This window comes from Panthera leo, chromosome D4, assembly GCF_018350215.1.
Source record: "Panthera leo isolate Ple1 chromosome D4, P.leo_Ple1_pat1.1, whole genome shotgun sequence".
NCBI lineage: Eukaryota > Metazoa > Chordata > Mammalia > Carnivora > Felidae > Panthera > Panthera leo.
In genome coordinates, this window is record NC_056691.1 from 63025627 (window position 1) to 63053360 (window position 27734).

The following is a 27734-nucleotide window of genomic DNA, read 5'->3' on the forward strand; positions in this document are numbered from 1 at the left end:
CGTGCCTTCTCTCATCTTGGGAACTTCCCATACGCTATTGCCTTCAAAAGGAGGATGGTTCCCACCCACCCTCCTCACTCCTCTGCATCCAAAGATCCCTTCTTCAGGGGAGATTTTCCTGGCCATGGATTTTCTTTGGATTTTCCTCCAGAGAGACCATGTTTTTTCATCTTAGTTGTAATTATTTCATGTCATCTTTCCAAAAGACACTTGGAGTACAACTGGGGAACAAAATAGACAAGGAGTTGTGACACTTCCATTCTGGAAGTTGGAGAAAGATAATAAATACAATAAATAAATGATATCATATGTTAGGTGTCAGGTGGTATAGATAAAAGAGAAAGTAGACACAGGGTAAGGAGCAGGAATACTAGATGAGGCAGGCAGGCTGCAATATTCAAGAACAGTCAGCGTATCTTCCATCTCATATGCAAATTACCCAAAAAGCATTGTAGTGTTAATTGTAAAAAGTAAAACTATAAAGGTATTAACTTGTATAAAGCCTGTCGTGGAATAGTAAGTCCTCAATGGATGTTTATCAAGGAGACTAGCGGGCCATATTATCATTATTATTATACTCATTCAAAATCCTAAGTTTGGTTCAGTCACTGATTAAATGCAATCCTCCCCTGACTGTGGGCAAACCAAGGCTCACACCAGTGTTGTCTAACCCTCCTCTGTAACCTCCCGTGGTGAAAGGGATTTCCTCTTGATTCTATTTCCTGTCTCCTGTGAGAACCCAACAGGGTCCAACAGAGCTAATTAATTAACCTGTCATGAGGCCATTGGGACTTCTGGCAATAATTTCTGAGGGTGCCCAAGGATCGAGAATCTAATGACAAAAATAAAACCACTCTGTTCCAGAGAGTTGCCATCAGGATAGATTTGGTATCTTAACTCATGGATCCCTCCGTCTCTCTGTGCTTTCTGTCTGTCTCCCTCTCTCACACACACATGTTTATATTTTCTCTCTCTCTCTGTCTCTCTCTCTTCCTGTCTTCTCTTCTGAAAAACAAACAGCTTGGCTCCTGGGCAGCTTAGCTTTAAATTGGAAAATGCAGCCTTGCTTGGCAGAACAACAGTTTCGCAGACTCCCCACTGCTCAGAACAGCTTGTGACATACATCCCTGCAGGCAAGACCGTAAAGGGCTGTCTAATATCCTGGAAACACCACACCCCAAAAAGACTTTCCTGTGTAGCTTCTTTAAAATTATAGTCTATGGGGCATTTCCTCCCTTCTCCAGCTTGGACTTGATCTTTTGCTGTTTTTCTTTCCACTTAATTAGTGATCCCATCTCTTGGATCATTAGAAACCACTGTGGCCCTGGAGATGCAAACCACAACAGAATTCAGAGAGGAATGTTGAGGAACCAATGACCAGGAAGTCTGAAAGGGTACTCTGGTCCCTCTGAACTTAATATTGAACAAATTCACTTCTAGGCTACTGAGAGAGGCCCATATGCAAACAGGGACTCCTATCTACTTCTACTCCCTGTTCATTTAAAAAATATAAAACCTGGATTGAATCCAGGTCTTGCATGGTTCTAATCCCATCTCAACTAGATGACCATGGTCTCTAATAGGTCTTCCTAACTCCACAGTTCACCTACCGCCATCTAACTTCCATCCTATGAGCCATAGGAAATGCAGAGACTCTAAAATCTTTAGCTTGGCATTCTACAACCCAGTCCCAATCCTCTGGCTATACCCAGGTCCATTTTCTTGGTGTCTCCTGTGTGCTGGCCAAACTTGTTTAACCATAATTCCATATACCTTGGATATTGTCTGGGCTGTTCTGCTCCATACTTTGCTCATTCTAATGTCTGGAAATACCTCTTCTCGGCCTATTCATACATCTCCTCCTTACCTGTCCTCACAGACACACCTCAGATGTCCTCCATGGAAATAATTTCTTCTTCCTATGAATTCTCATCATCCACATTTTTAAAGGACTCTGAATTTGTCTGTATTTATGTTCCTACTAGGTTGAGAGTTGCCTGCTGTCAATGGCTGTTTGACTCATATTTACATCACTCAAGGCCTAAGGCCTTGTAGTTAGTAGGTACTTATAAAGGCTTTTGATGGGTGAATGGACAAAATGGTACCGTCTTCTCAAAGTCTGTCTTCCAAATAGTTTGTAAAAGGCATTTTAATACTAGGAATACCAGATCTTTTCTAAAATATGGCCCATTTTTGAATAGACTTTAATCAAGTACAAGTTCATCTTAAACCTTACCACTGGGCATTTTTCCCTGGAAGGATGTGAGAGACCACAATAAAACAATTCTTTACCCCTAACAAGTCTGTCCTATAACATAGATCATGATGGTGGCATCATTGTAAATTTTGTTATTAATAACTGCGATTGCTTTTGAAATTATATTTGAAATTTTATAACCGGAGCCAGATGTAAAGGAATACAAATACCTTGTTTAAGAATCACATTCACTGCTTTTTGGTTAAGAGCAATGGCAACATATTCTCTGCCTATTTTTTCCCCAGACTTTAAGCTGAACACAACTTCTGCTGAAACTTTCCTAATGTCCAAGTCTGTGTATGTGTGTGTGTGTATGTGTGTCTGTCTATCCGTCCCTGTGTGGACATACTTCTTGTTCTTGCTCCACTGTTTCAAGATTTCAGTTTAACTGAGCATCAAACCTCATTTCCCTCACCCTTTGACTTTATTGAAGGAAACATTAACTCACTACTTTATAAATAAGGAAAGCCCTTTATGCCCTGCTACCTTTTTCAGCTAGGTTTTGTGTGTGTGTGTGTGGGGGGGGGGGAAATTAGGGGTAAACAATATCAACAATTTTTTAAAAGAAATGAGAGCAACACCCTGCTTGTCTGGGCACTGTTTTCCTATTAAGCGGTTCTCCTGGTCGTGACCCATAAGGCAGTCTTGGGCAGCCCTTCCAATCAGCCATTTAGATGCTCAGATGCTTTCCTCCCAATTGCTTCAGGTCACCTGCTGAGCTTGGTGCTTGACCTCATCCTTGTTCTCCTTATTTTTAAAAGATTAATCTCTACAGAGATGGCTCACGTTTAGGTGGACTTTGGCTCTCTTTTTTTTTAACTTTTAACTTTTGTTATTTAAGGCATATACATTTTATTTATCTATCTATTTATTTAGAGAAAGGATACAAGTGAGCGAGGGGCAGAGAGAGAGAGAAAGAATCCCACAAGGGGCAGTAAGAAAGAGAGGGAAGGAGGGAGACAGAGAGAGAAAGGGAAGTAGGGGTCACCCAAAGTGGGGCTCGTACTTACCAACTGTGAGATCATGACCTGAGCCGATGTAAGAAGCTTAAGGACTGAGCACCTAGGCGCCCAAGGCATATACCTTTTAAAGCAGCAATCTAAAGTGATTTTTTTAAACGATCAAAGACTCAGAAGTAGAATTCAGTGGAATAATTCCCCCCACCTTTCAATTTTACATTTTGGAATGTTTTCGGTTTTACATTTTGATTTCTAGGACTTTAAAAACACTTTATTTCTCATTGTCCTTTGGGTCCAAAGTATAGTGGTCTTAGCTAGCTGGAATAGGCAAAAGGGATTGAGCCAAGACCTACGTTAGTATCATATTGTTGAGTTCATGCAAAACCTAGAAATGATTGACTCAAGACCTAGTTAGGACTAGGAGCTAAGTAAGAAACTGAACCAGGGCAGAAAGCGACAGCAAGCTTAGACATTAGCCAGGCAACCTCTGCTTCGGGTGTGAGAGGTCCAGCAGGAGGGACCCTAAATGCAAATGATACTCTGGTGACAAAGGGCAGTGGCTGTCTTGGAGCCCTAGGGAAACCTGGAATCATTCCTGGGTCTGAAAACCCTCTCAAAAGCAATGTGGGGGCCCAGGTATCCTCAAAAGGCCCCTGAGTTGTGGGTATTTTGTAAAGGTTTGCCTCCATTCTAGATTTCCCTGGATTGTGGGGTTTTTTGCTCTGTATATCTCCCTGCCTTAGTCTGAACTAGTTCAAGGGCTGGACTGTGGATCTAATTGTGAGACTGTGCAGGGAAGAAACTGGAAGGAAAAGGGAGTGCCAAAGCCATTCTCCTAATATATAGGGTCTTCACATCATCATTCTTCACAAGCTTTGAAAACAGAGTAAAGAATTTGTCTTGAGAGCCTAAGTAGTTCTTTCCTAAATCCCACACCATCTGATGATAAAATCTGTTTAGCGCTCACCTACAACCTATTCAGTTCATTCCTATCCCTTCATGTCTTTGTTGCTGTAAAAAAAAAAAAAAAAAGAAAAGAAAAGAAAAAAAGAAAAAAAAAGAAAAAAGAAGAAGAAGAAAAGAAAAAGAAATAAAAAAAGAAATAGGTTTTCCAGCTTTGGGAAATTAAATGCAAAGTGTGATCCTGGTTGGAGATAATGTACTGAATAGAAATGATCCAGAACAGTGAGGGGTATCTCAGCACCACCAAGGAAGTTAATGCCTATTTAACATGTGTGAAAGAGAAGCTGGATTGGGGGATTATGGCTCACCCTGAGTACTAGTGAATAAAATGAAATTCTCACAACTCATTTTTCCTTACCTTTTAATTTCTCCTTTTCTACAATTTCCTTTACCTCCAGTTAAGATTTTGGTCATGGGCTGCCTGTGTGGCTCGGTTAGTTAAGCATCCAACTCTTGATTTCATGAGATCAGTCATGGTTCATGAAACAGTCTCTGTGTTGACAGTGAGGAGCCTGCTTGGGATTCTCTCCCTCTCTCTCTCCTCCCTCCCTCACACACACTCATTCTCTCTCTTTCAAATAAACATTAAAAAAGAAGATTTGGGGGCGCCTGGGCAGTTCAGTTGGTTAAGCATCAGACTTTGACTTAAGTCATGATCTCACAGTTCACGAGTTGGAGCCCTGTGTCGGGCTCTGTGCTGACAGCACGGAGCCTAGAGCCTGCTTCAGATTCATTCTCTCTCTCTCTCTCTGTCTGTCTCCCCCCATCTCAAAAATAAATAAATATTTAAAAAATTTTAAAAAGATTTGAGTCACATAGAAATAAGCCCTATTTTCCCCCTTTGTAGACATAATCTCATCTTAAACTAATTGTAGGCCTAATCTCAGTTTAATCTTACATATACCTAAGTTTTGTGGAATTTCTAGAAAGTTCCACCATGTTCAAGTGTTGTAAAACTCATGTCAGAGATGTTTTTGACATGACCTGGGTTATGGATTGTGCTGGTACATATTCTTGCTTCTGTGGCTCCCCCTAACACCTGGGAAAAGCATACCACTCAGTGGCCCAGAATCTCAATAAATATTTAGTATTCTGCAACACACAAATGAAAGAAAGACAAAAACCCAGTAATAGTCTACAAGGAGTACTTCTCAGTGCCATTTGTGGTTCCTGGATGAGAAATATTTTCATAGTGGTTATTAATTAACCAACACTGAAGTCCCTCTACCTGTTGTCTGGCAAACTGGGAGTCTGTTTTGGTGGTGGGAACAGAAAGTATTCTTGCCCGTGTGTGAGCCCTGGTGATTATTTGCTTTAATCCCTCTGGGTGGTTTTTTTCAGGCCTTGGGTACTACTTTCCATTCATGCTCATCAGTACTGTGCTAAAAACACACAAGGGAGGGGCGCCTGGGTGGCGCAGTCGGTTAAGCGTCCGACTTCAGCCAGGTCACGATCTCGCGGTCCGTGAGTTCGAGCCCCGCGTCAGGCTCTGGGCTGATGGCTCGGAGCCTGGAGGCTGTTTCCGATTCTGTGTCTCCCTCTCTCTCTGCCCCTCCCCCGTTCATGCTCTGTCTCTCTCTGTCCCAAAAATAAATAAAAAACGTTGAAAAAAAAATTAAAAAAAAAAAAAAAAAAACACACACACACAAGGGACCCTCTGCAGCACACTCAACTGTGTCTCTGCATTATTCTCTTCTCTGTACTCTGCCTTGGGAACTTCAGTTGTGTAGGCTTTCTCCACATTCTCATCTCTATCTACTCAGGGAGACCACTAGCCATTCTTCTGGGTTCTCCTTTCCCTACCATGGCCTGAAGACCCTCCAGCCAATAAGCTAGGGCAGTCCTGGGGCTCACCTTTGTGTGTTCTCATCTTTCAGGGATCACCACCCTTTGTTGCCTCATGTCCCATGCCTCAAATACCATTGTCTTTTTTATTTTTGTTTGTATGTTTGAGTTGTCAGGCATGAAATCCAGTCTCAGTTACTTTCTTTTAGCTGGAAGCATAATCCCTTCAGAGCTATTTTAAGGTTGTTTAAGCTTGTTTTCAACACTCCCTTTTTGAGATCCCATGCCATATGGTAAAAAACAAACAAAAAATCCAAATTTCCCTCTCTTGGGTACTAAGCAGGAATAGGTTTGTCCCCTTGGGTAAAACTGTGGCCTTTATCCCAGGTGAAGCAAGTTCTTCATCAGCTTAAAAATTCTCATTTTCTAGGAGCTCTACTTTCAATCCTCCTAAATTAGTGGTTCTCCCCTAGAGTCCATCTCTACCCCCACCACCTCCCCTCTTGAAGGGGACATCTGGCAATGTCTGTAAACTTTTAGTTGTCAATGATTTGGGAAGGGGGTTGCTACTGTTGGCATCTCATGGCTAGAAGCCAGGGATATAACTAAACATCTAACAATGTTCAGGAAAGCCCCTCACAAGAAATAATTATCCAGCCCACTATATCAATAGTGATGGGGTTCAAAAACACTGTCCTAACTGTGGCCTCAGAGTGAAGAATTCTTGACTTCCTTGGAAGGGTACCATTTTTGGTGTCCTTGTTGTTGTTGTTGCCTATGTGGTTTTTAGATTTTTGTTTTAGTGAGGTCTATTAATTCATATCATCCTAACTTTGAAAGGAACCATGGCATTTTTTGGCAAAATTAGCTCAAAATTGTCTCTGTAAAAGGAGAAAGCTCTAGCTTCCCTAACATAATAGACTCTAGGCTACTGAGAATGACCATAGGCTATGACTTTGGCCACTGGCAATTTTAGATTCACATCAAAGTTGGGCAGAAAGGCCCACTGGATTATGGTGACTATTTTTCATAGACATTTTTCTTCTTTGCAGCTTCCTTGACTGACCAGCTGGAGCCAACTATGCAAAACTTAAAAATGAAGTCTAGCTGTTACCATGCTTCATCACCATCAATTTTCAGAATCACAAAAACAGATAGTTTGTAATCAGTAATTATTTTTGTATCTATCATGGGTTGATTAGGAATTATAACGATTCCCATAAATAAGAGGAAATTATGTGGAAAAATCAATGGAAATATAGGAGATGGCAGTGATCGCTTCATTAGACAATTCTGATTTATAATATACTTAGCTGCTTAGAAATAAGAGCTCTGTCTGAGTTTATTACCAAGAAACAGCATTGTCTGTCCATATTCTCTTTTTTCCCTGTGTTACTATCTGATATGGAAATAGACCGCTCATATTTCTTATTCTTGAGTTACTCTGATTGTGAGAGTTTGTGCACAAAGAGCTACATGTACATAAATTTTGGTACTTCTGTTGCTCATCCTGGTTCTCATACATTTGACCTGCTCTTTGTTTTTAGTTTCTCACACATGTTAGGCTGATTCATATTCATGTCTTCGGAACGTTTGCTCCTGCTGCTCTCTTTAGCTGAAATGCCTCTCTCATCCTCCTCTGCTTTTATTTTGATCAACTTAAATAGCTGTCTCTTCTAAGAAACCTTTCCTCAACTTTCTCTTCAACTAGAGCTGCATTATTTTGTGGACTCTAAGCAACTTTGCCTTTGGGGACCCCTCTCTCTAGTTAAAAAAAATTACAATTTATATTTTACAATTGGCATAAAACTAAATTTAATAATATATATTAAAATTTTCTTCCGCCTCAAAATCCATTTTCTGGTTTTAGAGGAAATTAAAACCTTTGCATAGGCCCCTAAAAGTATTATGGATCCTAGGCACTATGTCTACTGTGCCTAATGCATAAAAGATTAATGTACAATATAACTGATGGATAAAGAGATCCCTGACCGAAAGAATTAGAATTGATTATTTATTTTTGCTATCATTATCCTTCTTCCTTCTTCCTATCCTTCCTATCCTTCTTCCTGTTATACCCACAGGGTATTTGACCAGTTCATTGCTTCTGGTTTTGCCTAATGGGATATGTGGCATGACTTAGGGACTCATGAATGAATGAATGAATGAATGATAAGATATGTTCTCTTATTTTGAAACCTTGGGCACTGAGAAACTCAAGTTCATGAGAACAAAGCTGGGCTGGGCTGTACTAGAATCTTGGTGACTGGACTATGTGGTACTTCTTCAAAAAGATTCTGATGACTTCTGTTTCTGGGAGCATGGAGTAAGATGTACTTTTCCCTGTGCCTTCGACTGAAAACAACTAAAAATCTTAAATGTTCTATAAACATAAGGAAACTGAGAGATAGAAGGAAAAGTAGACTATCTAAGGACCTTAGCACACAAGAAACAACACAATAGTGAGTTCCCATGATTTTCTTTTTGCCGCTTCTCTCAGACTAGATGGAGAATATGGATACCCGGGGAAGAATAATACTCACAGACAAAATAGCCCCAAGAAAAGCTCAGCCAAAGGGTAGGGAAAAGGCAGCCGAGGAAAACAGAAAACTTTTAGAAAAGAACCTCTTGACTCCAGCCAAACACCACAGAAAAAACTATAGTCCCATCTCTTCTGCTGAACTAGTGAAGGCCAAGTGGAGACCCTGGACTTCTACCCTTGCTAGGCAATAAGGTGACTCCCTCAGATTCCTGCTGAGGTCATGTCAGAAAAAGTCAAGGGGGAGCCAGAATTTTATTTCATGCAGGGCAGTAATGAGTTGTCTCCCTACCTCCCAGTATCAGAGGGAAATATGTGGGGAGCCTGGCCTCTCACCCCTACCAGGAAGTACTGAGGAACCCCTACTTCCTTTTCATTGGGGTGGCATCAGAGGGGGGGCTAGTGGAAAGTCAGGAATTTTACCACTACTCAGCAATCATGAGGCCACCTTCCCACAGTGTCTGTGGAGGCCACATGGGGAGCAGTAAAAAATGAGGTACCTCTCCCCCTTCCAGCCAGGATGTCAGTAGAGACCTTGAATTCCACTTTTGCCTAGCAAAGGGGCCCCTCCTCAACCAGGTGTTATAGAAGGCCAAGTGGAGAACCTGTGGCACCTTCACATGGCTGTAACACAAACCTACTGGAGGAGTATCAGAGGAGGTATGATAAAACACAAGGATTAAACAAAATCTTGAGCCTTATCATGTAATAACCCAAGGTTTCAATCAAAAATCATTCTTCATCCCAAGAACAGGGATGATCTCAAACTGAATTAAGACCAAGAAATACCAATACCCAGATGACATAGATGTCACAAGCATCTGACAAGAATTTTTAAGTGGTCTTCATAAAAATGCTTCAATAAACAATTACAAACATGCTGAAGCAAATGAAAAAAGTAATCTCAGTAAAGAAAGAGAAAGTATAAAGAAAAAGCAAATGGAAATTCTAGAATTAAAAAAATACAACTGAAATTAAAAACTCAGTGGATGGATATGACTCAACACCGTAATAAAGATGAAAGAGGAAAGAATCAGTGAACTTGAAGACAGAATAATAGAAAATACCTAATCTGAACAACAGAGAAAATAGACCGAGGTGGAAAATTAGTCTCAGGGACATGATAGACTAAAGCAAAAGATCTAATATTCATGTCATTGGAGTCCCAGGAGATGAGAAATCATGTTGAAAAGTATTCCAGGAATAACGCTGAAAATTTTCCTAAATCTGGGCAAAAAAACACCATAAACCCACAGATTCAAGTAGTGAGAAATCTCCAAGCAAAAAAACCTAAAGGAATCTATGCCAAGATACATTAATAGTCAAAAGACAAAATACATATCTGATAAGAAACTTGTATTTGGAATGTAAAACAACACTTACACCTTGAAAGCAATAAGATAAACAACCCAGTCAAAAAAACGGAAAGATTTGAGTAGATATTTCACAAAAGAAGATGTAACAGCTGATAAGCACATCAAAAGATGCTCAATATCATTTGTTATTAAATGAAAATCACAATGAGCTATCATCTCATAACCACTAGAATGACTATAATTTAAAAAAAAGATAGGCAATAAAAATGTTAGGATGTGGCAAATGGGAATTGGCTTACATTGCTGGTATCCATGTAAAATGACACAACCAATTTGGAAAACACGTCCACAGTTCTCTTAAATATAATGTAGCATATGACCCAGCAATTATACCCTTAGGTATCTAACAATGAGAAATGAAAACATGTATCTACACAAGACTTATGCACAGATGTTCTTAGCATCATTACCCACAATACTAGATGCAACCTAAGATTGGATACAGCAAAAATTAGAAACAACCTATGTTTCTACCAGTTGGTGAAGGTGCTATAGATACACAATGGAATACTATTCAGCAATAAAAAGGAAAAAATTACTGATATGTGCATTATGACATGAATAAACCTCAAAAACAGTGCTAAATAAAAGAATCCAGGTCAAGAAACCATATATTGTATAATTCTATTTACTTGAATACAGAAAGTCTCTATAGAGACAGAAAGGAGATTAGTGGGTGACTTGGCTGGAGAAGTGGTAGAGTGGTCAGGGAGGTGCTGGTGAGGAAGATGATTCTTTTTGGGGTGAGCAAAAAGTGCTAAAATTGTTTTATAGTGACAGTTGCACAACATGGTAAATTTACTAAAATATCATTGAATACTTGAAATGGGTGAATTATATATATATAAAATAGGCCTCAATGTAGTTAATGTGTGTGTGTGTGTGTGTGTGTGTGTGTGTGTGTGTGTGTGTGTGTGAAATCTCTGTACACGTAAAAAGCTAGGTTGTATTTTGAGCTAAAAGAATGAAGATAAAGGAGATTTTATATGATACTCCAAGTCTTGTCTTATATTCTCCTTTTCATTGCTATTTTTTTATTAACCATCTGGAGAAACCATCTAAAATACTAGGTGTCTGATGCCTTTGCTTTTTCTGGTGCCCATGCTTGCTTTGGGGTGATTAAAAGTTAATTTTCTTTTCAAATATATGGCATTGTGAAAGAAGTACAGACTCCTCTAAATCATAGATACGTGTATTCTAAGATATTTGGATTAAGGGTAAAATGTAAAGAATATGTGGTTGCCAGATTAACTCAACCTGTACCCTACATATGGATTCTTTTGTAATTGTAAAAAAGTTAGTTCTTCCAAGGTCCCAAAAAAGAATGGTGAAATAGATTTATTATGGGTATTACTTTATAACAGATAATATCTGATTTTAATTGAAAAATTAAGTTGCCTAAAACCTAAGTAATTTAAGCGCTGTGATTGATGTGGACTTAATACCACATGTAAATGTTAAATTTGATCAGAGAAAGTTTTAATCAAGTGAGAAGCTGGTATCTCAAAAAGAGAATGAAATGTAAAATTTCTTTCTAGAAAAGGTAAGGAGGACTTTACAAAGATAGAATTAAATTAAAAATATTAATTCATGACCTTTAAGGAAAGTGCAGTCCTGTGTCACTCTTCATGCAATAATCCATGACAACTATTAGGAAGGGTAACACAGAAACAGAACAGGCAAAAAATAATAACTATCAAGAACAGGTACCTGAAACATATTATGTGTTGCTTTGGATAGAAAATAAAGGTGTAGTGGAAAATTCTTTTCATCTGGCCTTGGAAGTTTTATAAAAGTCTAAGACCTCAACTTGGTTGTTTGGTTAATTTTTATTCTTCTTAAAAAAACAAATCTAATACAGGAATATTTTTGGTTCAAGGTCAGAGATATTCTATCAAATACTGAAAATAATCTACGGTTGCCTAGATACTCCATTTTTGTAAATTGAGAGATTTTATTATGCTGTTTTGTGTTTGGTACACACACACACACACACGCACACAGGGCTGAGAGAACTCAGTGAGAGGGATCAGTGATGTATTAATCCAAAATAATTAATAATCAAAGGAGCAAGGGCAAAGAGTGGTCAGGGTAAGAAGTCAGGGGTTAGTACCTCAGTACTAAATGTCAGCTCCAAAGGTAGAGGCAAGGGTAGAAACAAATCTTGCAAACTGGGAGAATCAGGCCTAGAGAGAGGAGATCTGAGCAGTATGGAAAACAACAAATGTATTGTAGCAGAAACTGCCTTTCATGGCATGAGGGCAGTCTACTCAGGTAAAGCAAGGTGCAGGTCTAGGCAATTAGAGTTCGATTCACTGTAGCTTTTTTTGCAGGGGTGGGGGGTTCACTACCTGTCATTTAGACTCTAGACTGCTCATGGCTAGTATATACATGTCTTTTCTCTGAAATGATGATTAGTCTGACTTGATTATGTTATAGATCACTGTTTGCATTGTTTGCACACAGCTTGTTTATCTAGAGGGTAGCTGATATTTTCATGTAAATCCCTAAGGGACTGCTAAACTTATGGTTCTTATACCATGCTACCTGTTTCTATTTCAGCCTGGCCAGTTTTAGACGGTGCAGCCTTGCTACATGGTGTAAGAAATGGCTGTAGGAAACAACACTCAACGAAGTTATTCCATCATCCCGTGTTTTATATTTGTTGAGGTATGTGTATTTTTTGCCTTTATGGACAAATCGGAATAATAGTAGTTTTTATGCCGAGAACTTCGATTATTTTACAAAATTAATCTTCTCATTGACAAATTTTGGTAGCACAAATATTGGTAAGGAATAAATTATTCAAAGCGTTCCTTGAATTTGAAGCCATACGACAAGAAGTTTCATCTATGGGATACAAAATAATTTATTCCTTTTATTTCCAGTAGTGACTTGAATGTATGAATTATGAATGCAGCATTTTAAGTAGATAGTTTTTAAAAAATAAATGTTGTATATAAGTGAAGAATCACTGATTCTGCTCTTGAAACCAATATTGCACTATATGTTAACTAAAATTTCAATTAAACAATAAATATCATATTTCAGGAGTTAATAAACCAGATTGTGTACAGATGATGTTAGTTGACAGATTTTGCCTTACAGCCCAAATAAAGAAAAAAAAATCTTAGAATTGACTGTTTCCACTGGGCATTTTTTTTTAAAGTAGAGTATTGAGAGCTTGTGTAATGTGCAATTTATTTTGGTGGTGAATGATTTTGTTGAGTTGCTCTAAGCCTGTACCAACAAACGCTTCTCCAGCATCTTCTTGGTTAAACTCCTTACACTCCCCCACTGTACCTCACTCTTTATAATGTTTTTATGGAGGTGGCAGAGACCTGGAAATTTTAAGAAATTTGTAATCATATGATGCAAAAAAGAAAAAGCTAGCTACTCCAGGTTATCTCAAAATAAGATGTTGATTTGCCAAAGATATTATTTCTGCCTTCTCAAGACATAGGTAGAGCATCTAATGGGTTGTTTTTTATCCTAAAGATTGGCTTTAAAATATGACCATGTAAAGAGCTGAAGAGTAAGTGTCCTGAGATTCCTTTCTGGGTAACTGCCAGGATAGTCTTTACATCCCAAGGCCCAGCTGTAGCATATTCTTATATTATGGGATCTTTTTGGCTGAGTGTGGGAGGAACATGCATGTTGATCCATTTAACTATCCATGTGAAGACAGACAACACTTGAGTTAAACCACTACTTATATTCAAAACTGTACTTTCAATATATACGTTGCTTAAACATCTTCTGTGCATCAATGCAAGAAGTATTTTTACCTTCTACCTCTTGAAATAACTTTGTCTGTCTATATAGTCTGTTGAATAATTTTGAACATTCTGATTTGGGGCCAATAAACATGGGTTTGGCTGATCCTTGAGTTTCACTTGCAGACATCCCTTGGTAGTTTAGATGAACAAATAATATTTGATTTCTTTTCTGGTGATGTTTGTGAATCTGTTTGTATTGCAGAATTAGGGGGAAATAGAACATTAACTTGAGACAGAGGTGTTCATATAAGTCAGGAGACCTACAGACTCACACTATGCTGAATCTCTGAAAGGGTAAACAAAGAACTTTTCTCTCAACATAAACACATGTTCTTAATACTCTTCCTTTAACTTACTGTAGAAGGCCTAGAATAACTCCATTCAGACAATAACTATACCTTATGTATATCGTGGGTTCTAGTTACCATTGTTCATATTGAAATTTTAACGAAGGAAAAAGAGTCCTTTCTCATGCTGCTCGTGGGGAAAATGTAGAAGACTATAGCACTATGTTGGTCTTTCAATGTTAAAATCCTTTGTTGTAAGAGAAATAAATTTGTAAAGTAAGCTGGGGGAAATCGGACAATAAGTCATCTGATACTATCTTTATCTTCCTGGTAGCGATTTTACTTTAAATTTTCTTAAAAATCAAATAGGATCTAAACCTCAAAGTAAGAGGTTTAATTTATTGCTGGAAGGTATATCTCTGAAGATTTTTGGTCCTCTGATGTATGAACAATGAGCTGACGGGTGGAGCAAGCAACAAGAGATATAAATCAGTCTTTCTCTGCCTTAACCTTAACAACCATAAATATAAGTCTAAAAACCTGAGAAAGGAAAGACAGTTTATTCTTTTTCTTGTTGTATTGTCCTTATTTTGCATGGAAGTTTAAAGTACATCAGGTGTACAATTTAGTGATTCAACACATACACACAACACCTGCTGCTCATCACAAGTGCACTGGCTAATAGTACACTATGTTAACTAACTGGAATTTAAGTAAAAACTTAAAAAAATAGGGTACATCAGTGACTTCTCTCAGAAATAAGCAGGAGAAAGAAAAAGAGGAAGTGAAGTGAAATAAAGTAGAAATTGAGAGGGGAAGAGGTATATCTCAAAGTGTCTGTCATGATTCTCCTGTATTTTAGCTGTCAAATACCTATAATTGTATGGACCCCAATGTTCATTGCAGCATTATTTACAATAGCCATGATATGGTAACAACCTAAGTGTCCGTCCATGGATGAATAGGTGAAGAAATTGTGGAATGGACACATAATGGAATATTATTTGACTATAAAAAGGAATGAAATCTTGCAAAATACAATATGGATGAAGCTTAAAGGCATTATTCTAAGTGAAATAAGTCAGTCAGAGAAGACAAATACTGTATGATCTCTCTTACATGTGGAATTAAATTAAAAAAACACCAAGTTCATAGATACAGAAAACAGATTAGTGGTTGTTGGGGGGGAGAGGGGGAGAAATAGATGAATGGGGTCAAAAGTTAAAAAAAAATTTTTTTAATGAAGAAAAATTTTTTTAAATATTTTCTCTTAATAGTGCTCTTCTGAGACTGAGCAAGAAAACTTTGAATAAGACCCAGTTGGGGGTGGGATGGGGTATAAAATGAAAAAAACACTTACCGTTTACGTACATTATGCCAGGGATATCAGAAAACTTGGTCAAAAATAACTTAGTTAAAATGTCAATTTGATCAATGAATATCTTTTCACTATTACTTCTTAATTATGAAAGAATTCAAACAGAGGAAATATAACATACACCAAAACCAAATCTTTCCATATGTGCTTCAAATGTTTTCTCAAGGAAAAAAAATTTTTTTTCAAGGAAAATAAAATATTACAAATATGGCTGAAGTCCTACTGTCCTGGACCTGGAAGTAACTATCTGTGAAGTTGGAGGCTTTATTCCCTTGTATGATTCTCATTCATATTTTCATATTTTTCCTATATATCTACATATTCGTAAACAATACCTTAGGGAGATTTTACATAAATGATACCATATTGAACTTTCCTTTTGCAACTTGCCTTTTCATTCAACAGTATGTTTCTGACATTTATCCAGATTGGCAATCCATTCCTTTTAAATTGTGGCATTTTATCTCATTGCGTGAATACGCCCACTGAGGGACAGTTTGGTTGATTCTTTTTTGTTTTCCTGACTCTTATTTTACTCTTACAGCTTTCTTTGGCAGAAAACGTTCTTATTTCTGTCTCCATGTCCATGTGTCCAAGAGCTTCCCTTGGATTCACTCCTAGCCGTGGAATTGCCAGGACATGATTACGTTTCCCTGTGGTTTGCTTCAGTGTGAGACCAATATTGAAATTTTTATCCGTTTCCTTGAGGAAACTTTGTTAAACTCTAGACTGCGTCTGTATATTTCTTAGATTTTTTTTTTCAGACAGTTATATCATCTGCAAGTAGTAGCAGATTTGTTTCTTTTCTAGTTTTTACAACTTTTTCTTATCTTTTTGCTTTGCTTAAGACCTCCAGCGCAATGTTAGATAGAGGCAGTGGTAGAAGCCATCCATGCCTCATGGCTGACTTTAAAGAGAATATTTCAGGCGTTCTGGCATGAAGTTGTAAATATGGACTTTTGTTCCTTTTTCTTTTTCCTTTTTTTCCGTTTTCTGCCTTCTAGATTAGATTACTTCTTTTGTTTTAATCTCCCTTTCGGTTTTAAATTATAGATTCTATTTCTCTTCTTTTAAACCTTACTCTTCAATTAAAAATTTTTTTTAATGTTTTTATTTGTTTTTGAGACAGAGAGAGACAGAGCATGAGCAGGGAGGGGCAGAGAGAGAGGGAGACACAGAATCTGAAGTAGGCTCCAGGCTCTGAGCTGTCAGCACAGAGCCCGTCACGAGGCTTGAACCATGAACTGTGAGATCATGACCTGAGCCTAAGTCGGACACTTAACTGACTGAGCCATCCAGGTGCCCCATTACTCTTCAATTTTAAATATTTAAAGTTAACAAACAATAAGCTTAACCAGTAGCTCTTCGCTTCTTGTAAACAGTGATGTTCTTAAGTCACTTTGAAATCTTGGGTGTCATTCTTGATTTTATATCTTCTTTAAATTTTTTCACTAATTTTTCAGTCCTGGCTTCTTTGAATTTACCTGCATATTCATTTTCTTTGCTCACCCTTCCTCCCTTTATTCCTCTCCTTCTGTCAGGGTTTAATTTCCTCATGAAACTGAACCTTTAGTAGTTCTTTCAACATGGACCTGATGAATTGTAAACAGTTACAATATTTATCTGACTTTGTCTTTATAATACAATTAATCTGGAAGGGCAGTCTAGCTTAGTACTGAATTCTGGATTGAATAGTTTATTCTACCTTCTGAACTTCCAGAGTATTAAGCCATTTCCCTCTCCTGCACCATGCAGCCTACCTTTATTTTTGCTTTGAAGACTCTTCTCTTATTACTGTCCTTTTTTTAAAAAAAATTTTTTTTGATGTTTATTTTTGAGAGATAGAGCATGAGTTGGGGAGGAGCAGAGAGAGACACACCCACACAGAATCAGAAGCAGGCTCCAGGCTCTGAGCTGTCAGCACAGAGCCCCACGCAGGGCTCAAACCCATGAACCATGAGATCCTGACCTGAGTTGAAGTCATACTCTTCTTGATAGGTAATCCACATTTCTCTCCAGTGGCTTTGCCATTTTTCTCTTTGCTTTGGTGGTCTGTAATTTCATATAATAATGTTTAGGTGTGAGTTTTATACTGGCTAGAATTTATTTTATATCTTGAGTGTGAAAAGTCACATTTGTACCAATTCTGTAAAAGTCTCAGGCACCACATCCTCAAATACTCTCTCTCCTCCATTCTATTTTCTTTCTCCATTTGATATGTTGGATCTTCTTCTCCGTCTTTCTGTATTCCATGTCTCTTAACCCATCTTGTTTTTTAATTTCTGGAAGTTCTATGTGCAAAAATCTTTTTGTTTGTATAGTGTCCCCATGCTTACAGTTTTTCTTTTATATTCTTTCAGATTATTCTGTTTTCTGAAATTATTGGTATGCTAATCCTCCTGTATGTTGTATCTGCCATCTCTGGCTCATGGTGGATTGTTTCCTTATTTATTTTTGTAATTTTTTAGCTCATTTTTTAGCAGAGCTTACTTCTTCTGTAGGATTCATGCAGGCCTTAGATTTTTAAGAGTCTTTGGGGGGATTTTGCATGTTTCTCTTGGGCTTACGCTTCTATATTCAGAACCCAAATGTGACAATCCCAAAGTATAATTAGGTCAAAGTTCACCTTCCTTGTAGTCTTCCTATGACAGTAGGTGGATTTATGTAGAACATTCTTTCTCTGAGTGAAAAAGCAAGGTTCAGGAATGCTGGCTTTTACACAGCAGTCTCCATTCACACTCAGGTCCTCACACCTGGTCCTCATGGACATTAAACCCCAAATCTTGTTATGGAGTTTGACCTGTACCCCTTTCTCTACTCCCATCTGGGTCCACTGTATCGTCAGTTTATTGGGTTACCACTCTTCTTTTCAGTACCCTTTTTGATTCAGCTCATCTATGAATGATAAAAATAAAAAAGACAAGCCATTGTTTGTAGATGTTTGCAGTGGGATGTTTTCAGGCCATCTTTGTTCTGTGAATGCATTCATTTATTAAACACTTATCTATTCAGTACCTTTTTCCCCCCCAAAGTCATTATGTGTTTTGCCCTTTTTGCATACTTCAGTTGCTAACCAGGCTTCTGTAACTTGAATCTCATCAAGTTTTTCATAGAGCCAGGATTATTGGGCCATGCTTGAAATGTGTGTGAAGGATGGAGGGTGGAAATGAGAGCCAAACAGTGCCCAGAGTGGAGCACTGATGTGCATTTTCTTAGTGATATTTTAATTCTGCAAGCATAAAATTTTGACTGAGGGATGTTTTACTTGTGGCAGTTGGTGAGGTGAGTAGATACAAGCCAGCACCTAAAAATTCAAAAGTGAGGACAAAGTAGAAGCCTGCCTGGGACCCACCCAGAAGGCCGAACCAGTGGTGGAGAAGCTGTCTGGCAAAGGAGTACCTAGCACAAAAGGTCTTATAGTGATAACAAGTCAGGAAAGCACAGTTCCGAGTAATCCTTGGATGCTACCAAAATGAGAAGATGTCACTGGAGAGAGAACAAAGTTTGTAGATAAAGAGAGTAGACACAGAAGGTAGTGGGCTGAAAGGGAGGGGATCAACACAGAATGGATTGAGAAGTATGATCTGTAATGGGCAACCCAGGTGCTTCCAGAAATCATGCCCTTGAATGTTAGGTATTCAGAAAAACGTCTCCTTTGGACATTTCCCCATGTCAGCTAATCCTGAAAGTGTACTTGCCATGCTGGCTGGAGCCTCTGAAATGAAAAGCCTTTGACAAGTGAATAGTGATTTTTTTTAATGTTTATTTTGAGAGAGACAGAGACAGAGACAGAGTGTGAGTGGGGAAGGGGCAGAGAGGGAGGGAGACACAGAATCTGAAGCAGGCTCCAGGCTCTGAGCTTCAGCACAGTACACGACGCAGGGCTTGAACTCACAAGCTGTGAGATTATGCCCTAAGCCGAAATTGGATACTCAACCAACTGCACCACCCAGGTACCCCAAACAAATAGTGATTTTTAAGGACTAGAATATAAACTTTTCTTTTGCTTATAAGAGTGAAATCCAGAATCACTAAAATTCCAAGATGGTCCATGACAACATTTCTTTCTTTCTTTTTTTTTTTTTAATTTACATCCAAATTAGTTAGCATATACTGCAACAATGATTTCAGGAGTAGATTCCTTAATGCCCCTTACCCATTTAGCCCATACTCCTTCCCACAACCCCTTCAGTAAACCTCTGTTTGTTCTCCATATTTAAGAGTCTCTTATGCTTTGTTCCCCTCCCTGTTTTTATATTATTTTTGCTTCCCTTCCCTTATGTTCATCTGTTTTGTATCTTAAAGTCTTCATATGAGTGAAGTCATATGATATTTGTCTTTCTGTGACAGGCTAATTTCGCTCAGCATAATACCCTCTAGTTCTATTCATGTAGTTGCAAATGGCAAGATTTCATTCTTTTTGATTGCTGAGTAATACCCCATTGTATAGATACAGCACATCTTCTTTATCTATTCATCCATTCATTGATGGACATTTGGGCTCTTTCCATACTTTGGCTATTGTCAATGGTGCTGCTATAAACGTTGGGGTGCATGTGCCCCTTCAAAACAGCATACCTGTATCCCTTGGATAAACACCTAGTAGTGCAATTGTGGGGTCTTAGGGTAGTTCTATTTCTAGTTTTTTAAGGGACCTCCATACTGTTTTCCAGAGTGGCTTCACCAGTTTGCGTTCCCACCAGCAATGCAAAAGAGATCCTCTTTCTCCATATCCTCGCCAACATCTGTTGTTGCCTGAGTTGTTAATGTTAGCCATTCTGACAGGTGTAAGGTGGTATCTCATTGTGGTTTTGTTTGTATGTCCCTGATGATGAGTGATGTGGAGCATTTTTTCATGTGTAAGTTGGCCATCAGAATGTCTTCTTTGGAGAAGTGTCTATTCATGTCTTTTGCCCATTTCTTCACTGGATTATTTGTTTTTGGGGTGTTGAGTTTGATAAGTTCTTTATAGATTTTGGATACTAACCCTTTATCTGATAGGTCATTTGCAAATGTCTTCTCCCACTCCATCCGTTGCCTTTTAGTTTTGCTGATTGTTTCCTTTGCTGTGCAGAAGCTTTTTATTTTGATAAGGTCCCAATAGTTCATTTTTGCTTTTGTTTCCCTTCCCTCTGGAGACATGTTGAGTAAGAAGTTGCTGCGGCCAAGGTCAAAGAGGTTTTTGCCTACTGTCTCCTCGAGTATTTTGATGGCTTCCTGTCTTACATTGAGGACTGTCATCTATTTTGAGTTTACTTTTGTGTATGGTGCAAGAAAGTGGTCCAGGTTCATTCTTCTGCATGTTGCTGTCCAGTTTTCCCAGCACCACTTGCTGAATAGACTGTCTTTATTCCATTGGATATTCTTTCCTGCTTTGTCAAAGATTAGTTGGCCATATGTTTGTGGGTCCATTTCTGGGTTCTCTATTCTGTTCCATTTTTCTCAGTGTCTGTTTTTGTGCCACACGACATTTCTAACCAACGGCTTTCAGCCCTTCCTGGATCTGGTTCTACTCAAGCAATGAAAAATAGCAAATGCTGAACTAGACAAAAGCTGAAGAAAGAGGCAGCAGGAGGAGTAGAAAATTAACAACTTTTAAGTGAACATGAGGACATCTACTTTCTTATCCTCGTTTTTGCCACTTGAAATCAATTATATTAGTTTTTGGTGAGGATAAAGGTTCTTACAATAAACTAGCTATAAAGTAAAAAGAGTGATCAAAATAATCAAATATCCTCTTTCTGTGTTTTCCATCCTCAGTCCTTTTTTCTCCTTCTCAGCTTCCTCCTTCCCTACCTCCTCCTTTCCCATGTACTACTCTCCCCTCTGTACTCCTGATCCCCTCTCCTGCCTTTCCACTTTCTTTCTCTTTCCTCTTCTCTGTCATTTCAGCAACACCTCTCACACTTGAGGATCAACAAAAGGAGGGTTTCCCTGAGGGAAAACACACCCAAATTAAAGTAGAATTTTTTCCCTAAAAATGAGAACATGCACTAAGATCCCCCCTACCCACCCCAAATCATTGCCAGTGTATTTTCTCAAAATAGAGAGAGATTTTGGGACGAAGATACCCCTTTTGACAAATCTTCCCAGATACCAGTGGATTCTTCTCAAGACAATGTCATTGCATTCTCTGTAAAATCAGGAACAACTCAGTCAAGTCTCTTTCAAATATATTCATGCTAACAGCAAAACTCTAAATGGAGCTTAGCTTCCTTGGCAGATAATATTAAGTACCAGGAGTTTGGACATAATGAACACAATTGTTGCTTGATGTGTACAGATGTGACAGTTCTTTCATTTTGACGGTTACTTGTACTTGCAATTTTTATTGCCTGTTTTTGACAACTCATTTTTCTCAGCTGGAACCTACCAGGTGATTGTTATAAATGCCAGCCTGAAGATAAATAATCTCATGAAGTTCTGCAAGAACTTGATGGTTCTGAGTGTCTTTCTTCTCTTGGGCCAGAAGGCACTGCACATTATCGTTTGGGGACAATGACATATCTAGGCCTCTGTCAGTTTGTGTGCCTCCAACGTAAAAAGAAGAGTGAGTCTTGGCCTTGCTGTCTGCTCTTTCCTTGCAGATGTTAAGGTTTAGCAGATCTGACCACCTTGTTCCTGAGACTTAGATTGTAGCTACCTTAGATCTTTGTATTTAAGTCACATCCAGAACTTTCCAAGGAGAAAGTATCAAAATCTCATCCTCATGTGTAGTGGGATACAAAGAGAAAATAAGGTGATGTGAAAAGTCTGGGGTTTGAATCTTGGCTCTGCCATCCACTGCTGCTATAAACTTGGATAACTACTTTGCACTTCAGTTGCTTCATCTGTGAAATGGAACAACAAAAAACAAAAAACAAAAACTTCCTCTTGGGCACTTCTGAGAAATAAATGAGGGTAAGGCACCTAAAAGTACTTGCCAAGTAGCAAGTGGTTGATATTAACAAAAATAATTAAAGTAACAGCTTCTACCCAATAGAAAACAGATACAAAACCAACAAAGATGAAAAGTAAAACTAACTACACAGACATTTCAACATAGACACCAAAACCCTGACCCTTAGAGAGTTTAATATAGCAGTTTAATCCCCAGATACATCACGTTGCTGGGCTTAAGGGGATAATGTTTTTAGAATATATATTAAGATGTTGTTGGAAAGGTTTAAAACAAAGCAATGAAAAATCTGTTGGTCCTGGGGCGCCTGGGTGGCTCAGTCAGTTGGGCGTCCGACTTCGGCTCAGGTCATGATCTCGTGGTTCGTGAGTTCGAGCCCCGCGTCGGGCTCTGTGCTGACAGCTCAGAGCCTGGAGCCTGTTTCCGATTCTGTGTCTCCCTCTCTCTCTGACCCTCCCCTGTTCATGCTCTGTCTCTCTCTGTCTCAAAAATAAATAAACGTTTAAAAAAAATTTGTTGGTCTTTTAGATTGCAATGACACGTGCAAATTATAAAGTACTTTCCTATGCCTTTTCCTATTTAATCATCTCTTTGACTCATGTTTGCAGCATGGAGCCAAATGACAATGCCAACATTTAGGTAGCTATTATTGTTTATGTTTATTTATTGAGAGGGTGGGGAAAGAGCCGAAGCTGGGAAGGGCAGAAAGAGAGGGAGAGAGAGAATTCCAAGCAGGCTCCGTGCTGCCAGTGCAGAGCCCGTCACGGTGCTCAATCCCATAAACAATGAGAATGAGATCATGACCTGAACCGAAATCAAGAGTCAACTGAGCCCCCGAGGCATCCCTAGGTATCTATTATTTTTCACAGTATCAAGATAGCAGTGTTGATTTTAAAAATGAGATATGGTTGCCATCACCCTCTATCCTTGTCCTCAGGTACTCTTCCAACTGAGTGAGGGTTCCTCTGTCCTTCAGCATTGAGTCTGTTCAAGTTGGATGTTCTGAGATCAAGGGCCCAGTTAAAATAAACTGCTATCCAGAGAAAATAAGTCAAAACTAAGAGACTCAGTCTGGCCCTCAAGGACAAAAGATCAAAAGAAGAGGAAATATGGTTCCAGGAGAAATCAGATGGTTGGGCTCCAAGGGAAGGACTAGGAGCTGGGCCTGGGAAATCATTCCCATCTCACCCTCCTCCTGTTTTCCTTACTGGTTCTACTCCTTCACCCGCCTACCCTTTCAAAGATAATACAATGCCCAACCCGACTTTGAGGGAACATACATATCTCTTATAAGTGTAAGAACAGATGTGCAATCTCACTGGTAATCTAAATCTAAAAATGGTAATGCTGGTAACTATAAAATACCATGGAAGGATTTTGAATAGGTCAGGGGTACAGCCAGAATGAGAGCAACTTTGCTCTTGTCAGCATTCTGAAGAAATACATAGCTCTCTGCACATATCTCAGAATGTAAGTTATACAGATTTCACAGTTCTTTAAATCTGAAAATACTGATATTACACCATTAAATGCACCATATTTGACATTTGTGTGGTGTTCTATTATAGAACTGGAGTACTTAAAAATATCAGTAGGATAACATTGACCCTATGCAATAGGAATATGTCTTCACATTTTAAATTTCTAATGAAGAAACTGAGGTACAGAGAGGTTAACTGTTTTGCTCAAGACTGCACAGCCAATAGGTGTTAAAGTTGGATTTTCAACAACATAAATTTAGACTTATGTTCCTTCACTGCATATATGTAGGAGACATAATGATTGGTTTCATAGTATCATTGAAGAAGTGAACTTTCTGTAGTGGAGAACTGACTTAGGCTAGGGAAGTTCTTTCTGGTAAGTTCAGAGACCAGAATTCAAATATGTAGAAATGTTGAAATGTGAATTTCCCTTTCTGTAATCTGCCATTCTTTAAGAGCTTAAAGAGTATTACAGACGGTCCCTGATTTACAATGGTTTGACTTAGATCAAAATGCGAGATGATCCTATCTCATAGCATATGAAAATATAATTTAAATATTTTTTATTTTTTTAACGTTTATTTATTTTTGAAAGACAGAGAGAGACAGAGGATGAGCAGGGGAGGGACACAGAGAGAGAGGGAGACACAGAATCTGAAGTAGGCTTCAGGCTCTGAGCTGTCAGCACAGAGCCCGATGTGGGGCTCGAACTCATGAACTGCGAGATCATGACCTGAGCCAAAGTCAGACGCTTAACTGACTGAGCCACCCAAGTGCCCCTAAAAATATAATTTATAGCCATCCTCACTTAGAAGAGGAGGAAGTATAAAATGGCAGTCTGTAGGGAGAGCAACTTGGTACCCTGTACCAGATCTTTAAGATTTTGTATTCCCCTTGGGACCCCAAAAGCACACTCTTAATCTATGCTCCAGAAATAATCATGGATGTGACAGATTTGGGTAAAAGATGATTTATCATTAAATTGTTAATGATGAAAAAGGAAAGCCCCTAATATTAAACTACAGGGCGGGGGGTAAAAATTCTTGTCCATTCAAAAAAGTACAATACTGTGCATCCACAAAAAAGATATTGTAGAAGAATACTTAATACCATGAAAAAATACTCAAATTAGATAAGGATATGGGTGAGAGGGAATGAGTTCAAAAGAGTACATAATCTGAGTCTACCCAGGCTTCACCAGACTGTGAGTATAGACGACAGTGACATTATCTGTAAGAACCAAAATCTCACTGTCTAGTGCTCACACCCATTCACAGCGGATTCTAGCAGCCCCAGTCTTCCCTTGTTAAGCCTGGAATTACCACCCATGCTCAGGCAGCAGTGTTTTGGGTTGCTACCCAGAGAACTGAGAATTTACATCCTCTCCAGCCAGTGCACATCTATTTCCTCAAGCAAAGAAGGCACATAAAGGTGCCTCGCCCTGCCATTATTAACATTGTTCACAGTGGGGATGCTAATATCTGAGCCACTGTTAGGTTCTCTCCACAGAGGGTGGGCAGAAGCTCTGCTCTCCAACTCAGCATCTCACTTCATCACCTGAGGATTAGTGGGGTGCTGCTGGGTCTTAGGGTTATATCTATAGCCCTTCTGTTCACAGGACTCACACATGAATCCATGGACTTGTGGAAGGACCAATACCTAAGGCAGACACACTTGTCTCCTCTACCCTAATTTTTCTTCTGTTTTCTACATGCAGATTAATTCATAGAAAATGTTTTTGGAGGACCATCAGCGTCACCAATTTCTCAGACTTACCAAGTTGTGTTAGGGTCATGTCAATAGACATTGCAGCTTCAAAGCCAGATAATCTCTCCATTCAAATTCTGCAGTACAGATGTAAAACATAATACCTTTTTAGAAATACATGTATGTGCCTGTACAACTAAATGCCCAGAAAAAAGAGGTATGCATAAAAATCAGTGTTTATCTCTGGGTGTTGGGATTAAATGTATATTTTTTGCATGGAGCCTACTTAGTTTTTTCATCAGAAAAAATTAGGGGCACCTGGGTTGCTCAGTCAGTTAAGTGTCTGACTTCAGCTCAGGTCATAATCTCACAGATGCGGGGGTTCGAGCCTGTCAGTGCTCTCTGCTGTCAGTGCAAAGCCTGCCTTTGATCCTCTGTCCCCTCTCTGCCCCTCCCCATCTCATTCTCTCTCTCCCTCTCTCTCTCTCTCTCTCTCTCTCTCTCTCTCTCTCTCCCCCCCCTCTCTCTTTCTCTCTCAAAAATAAACATTGAAAACATTTTTAAAAAGCAGCTATTTAATTTTTTCTTTTTAAAATTGCACTGAGCTATTGATGTGTGTAGTATAATGTACATAATTCTTTTTACAAAGGTAGAAACTGGTCACTACTTCTTCTGTAATTTGAAAACTCATTATATTCACAAAAAGCCCAATGTCTTACATCATTTCTCAGAGGGGAATTAATTGAAACAATAGTGAGAGTTGCTCTTTCTAACACTTGATTGTTTTTATAACATAACTTGATTGTTTTATAACATGGTTGTCACCAACACCAAGCCTTAGGGGGCATTTCTATAAATAATTATAATCATGCTTTAATTGTTTGTCTTGTTTAGGAAAATATATTTGAGTGCTCTGAATTTTCTCTCTCTGGTAGGTTGATATATTAAATTGTTTATTATATAAAATAATGATTGTTCTTATTTTCAGTTTTTTTTTTAAGTTTATTTTGAGACAGAGAAAATGCGAGTGGGGGAAGGGCAGAGAGAGAGAGAAAATTGCAAGCAGGCTCCACAAGGTCAGCACAGAGCTTGATGGGGGCTTCAAACTCACCAACCATGAGATCATGACCTGAGCCGAAATCAGACACTTAACTGGCTGAGCCACTCAAGTGCCCCCTTTTTTTCAGTTTTAAAAGGGTCTTTTCTACACATACTTGTGGACCTTTTTCTACTTAACTGGAAGCTCTGGCCAGAGTATCTACCTATGATACTCAGGATCTTTGGTGCATGTTCTATCAGTGGAGTAAACATATGGCCCCTTCCCACCCCCATGCACCACCACCTAAAACATTTCTCCCCACAGTTAATGATAAAGGCATCACCTCTTAGTGCTAAATGGGAATTTAGATCACTTATGCAAAATCTCTCTTGTCTCAGTTAAGATAACTGAGATTCAGAGAGGATAAGCAACTTGTCTGAGACCACACACCTGGCTATTAACTGAGTTGGCAACCAAACCTGTAACCCTGACCCTCTCATAATCAATAGCAAATTAAATTAGTTATTCACAGCCAAATGATTCCAAAACAGAAGCTATAAACACTTGGAAATAATTTCTATACAAGAGAAATTATATAAAAAATGGTCTGTCTTAATATACTTAATATGATGTGAGGAGGAATCATCAAGCGTAGTAGAGCCCAAAGCCTACAAAGATTCTGTAATGGCTCCAGCTGGGAAAGGGTCAAGAAAACATCCCAGAAGAAGCCACATTTAGTCCAATACCTAAAGACTAGTGAGACGCTACTCAAGTGTAGGAGTAGACTCCAGGGAGGAGTGCTGCAGGAGGAAGGGACACCTTGGTGTGGGCCAAGAGCTGAGAAGGTCCCCCAAATTTGAAGAGCTGCAAGAGTTTTATTAAGGCTAGAGCTTAGAGGAGAAGACAGGGAGTAGTGATGGGACACTGGGGAGGCAGGCAGAGGCCAGATCGAGAGGTATCTTGCAGGCCCCAGTAAGCAGTTTATCTTAAGGGTTTGATGGAAACCGGAGCACTCCGGTAAGGATATTTTAAATTTATGCCTTACCTGGTAATATGAAATGGCAGGGAAGTGTGATGAGATCCTGGTGCCAAGGAGAAGAGCCATGAGCTCAGGTTTTCACCATTTACAATAGTTACCTTCTCTCCCCAGACTATCCTTTTTTTCTTAAGTTTATTTATTTATTGAGAGAGAGAGAGAGAGAGTGTGTGTGTGTGTGCACGTGCATGAGCAGGAGAGGGGCAGAGAGAGAGAGGGAAAGAAAGAGAATCCCAAGCAGACTACACAC

At 38.9% G+C, this 27734-nt stretch overlaps 1 protein-coding gene across 9 annotated transcripts in view; it reads left to right on the forward strand.

The window, feature by feature from the left end:
• The window catches only part of PLPPR1 (phospholipid phosphatase related 1), a 590963-nt gene that overhangs the window by 451145 nt on the left and 112084 nt on the right, over window positions 1–27734 (forward strand). For 8 of the 9 annotated variants that reach the window (XM_042913315.1, XM_042913305.1, XM_042913308.1 and 5 more), the window contains one exon: window positions 12442–12549. In XM_042913315.1, the coding sequence (XP_042769249.1) occupies window positions 12487–12549 (63 nt within the window). In that variant the 5' untranslated portion in view covers window positions 12442–12486. Of the gene's footprint in view, window positions 1–12441; window positions 12550–27734 lie in introns of those variants that run through there. The other variant, XM_042913313.1, reaches the window with a different exon arrangement.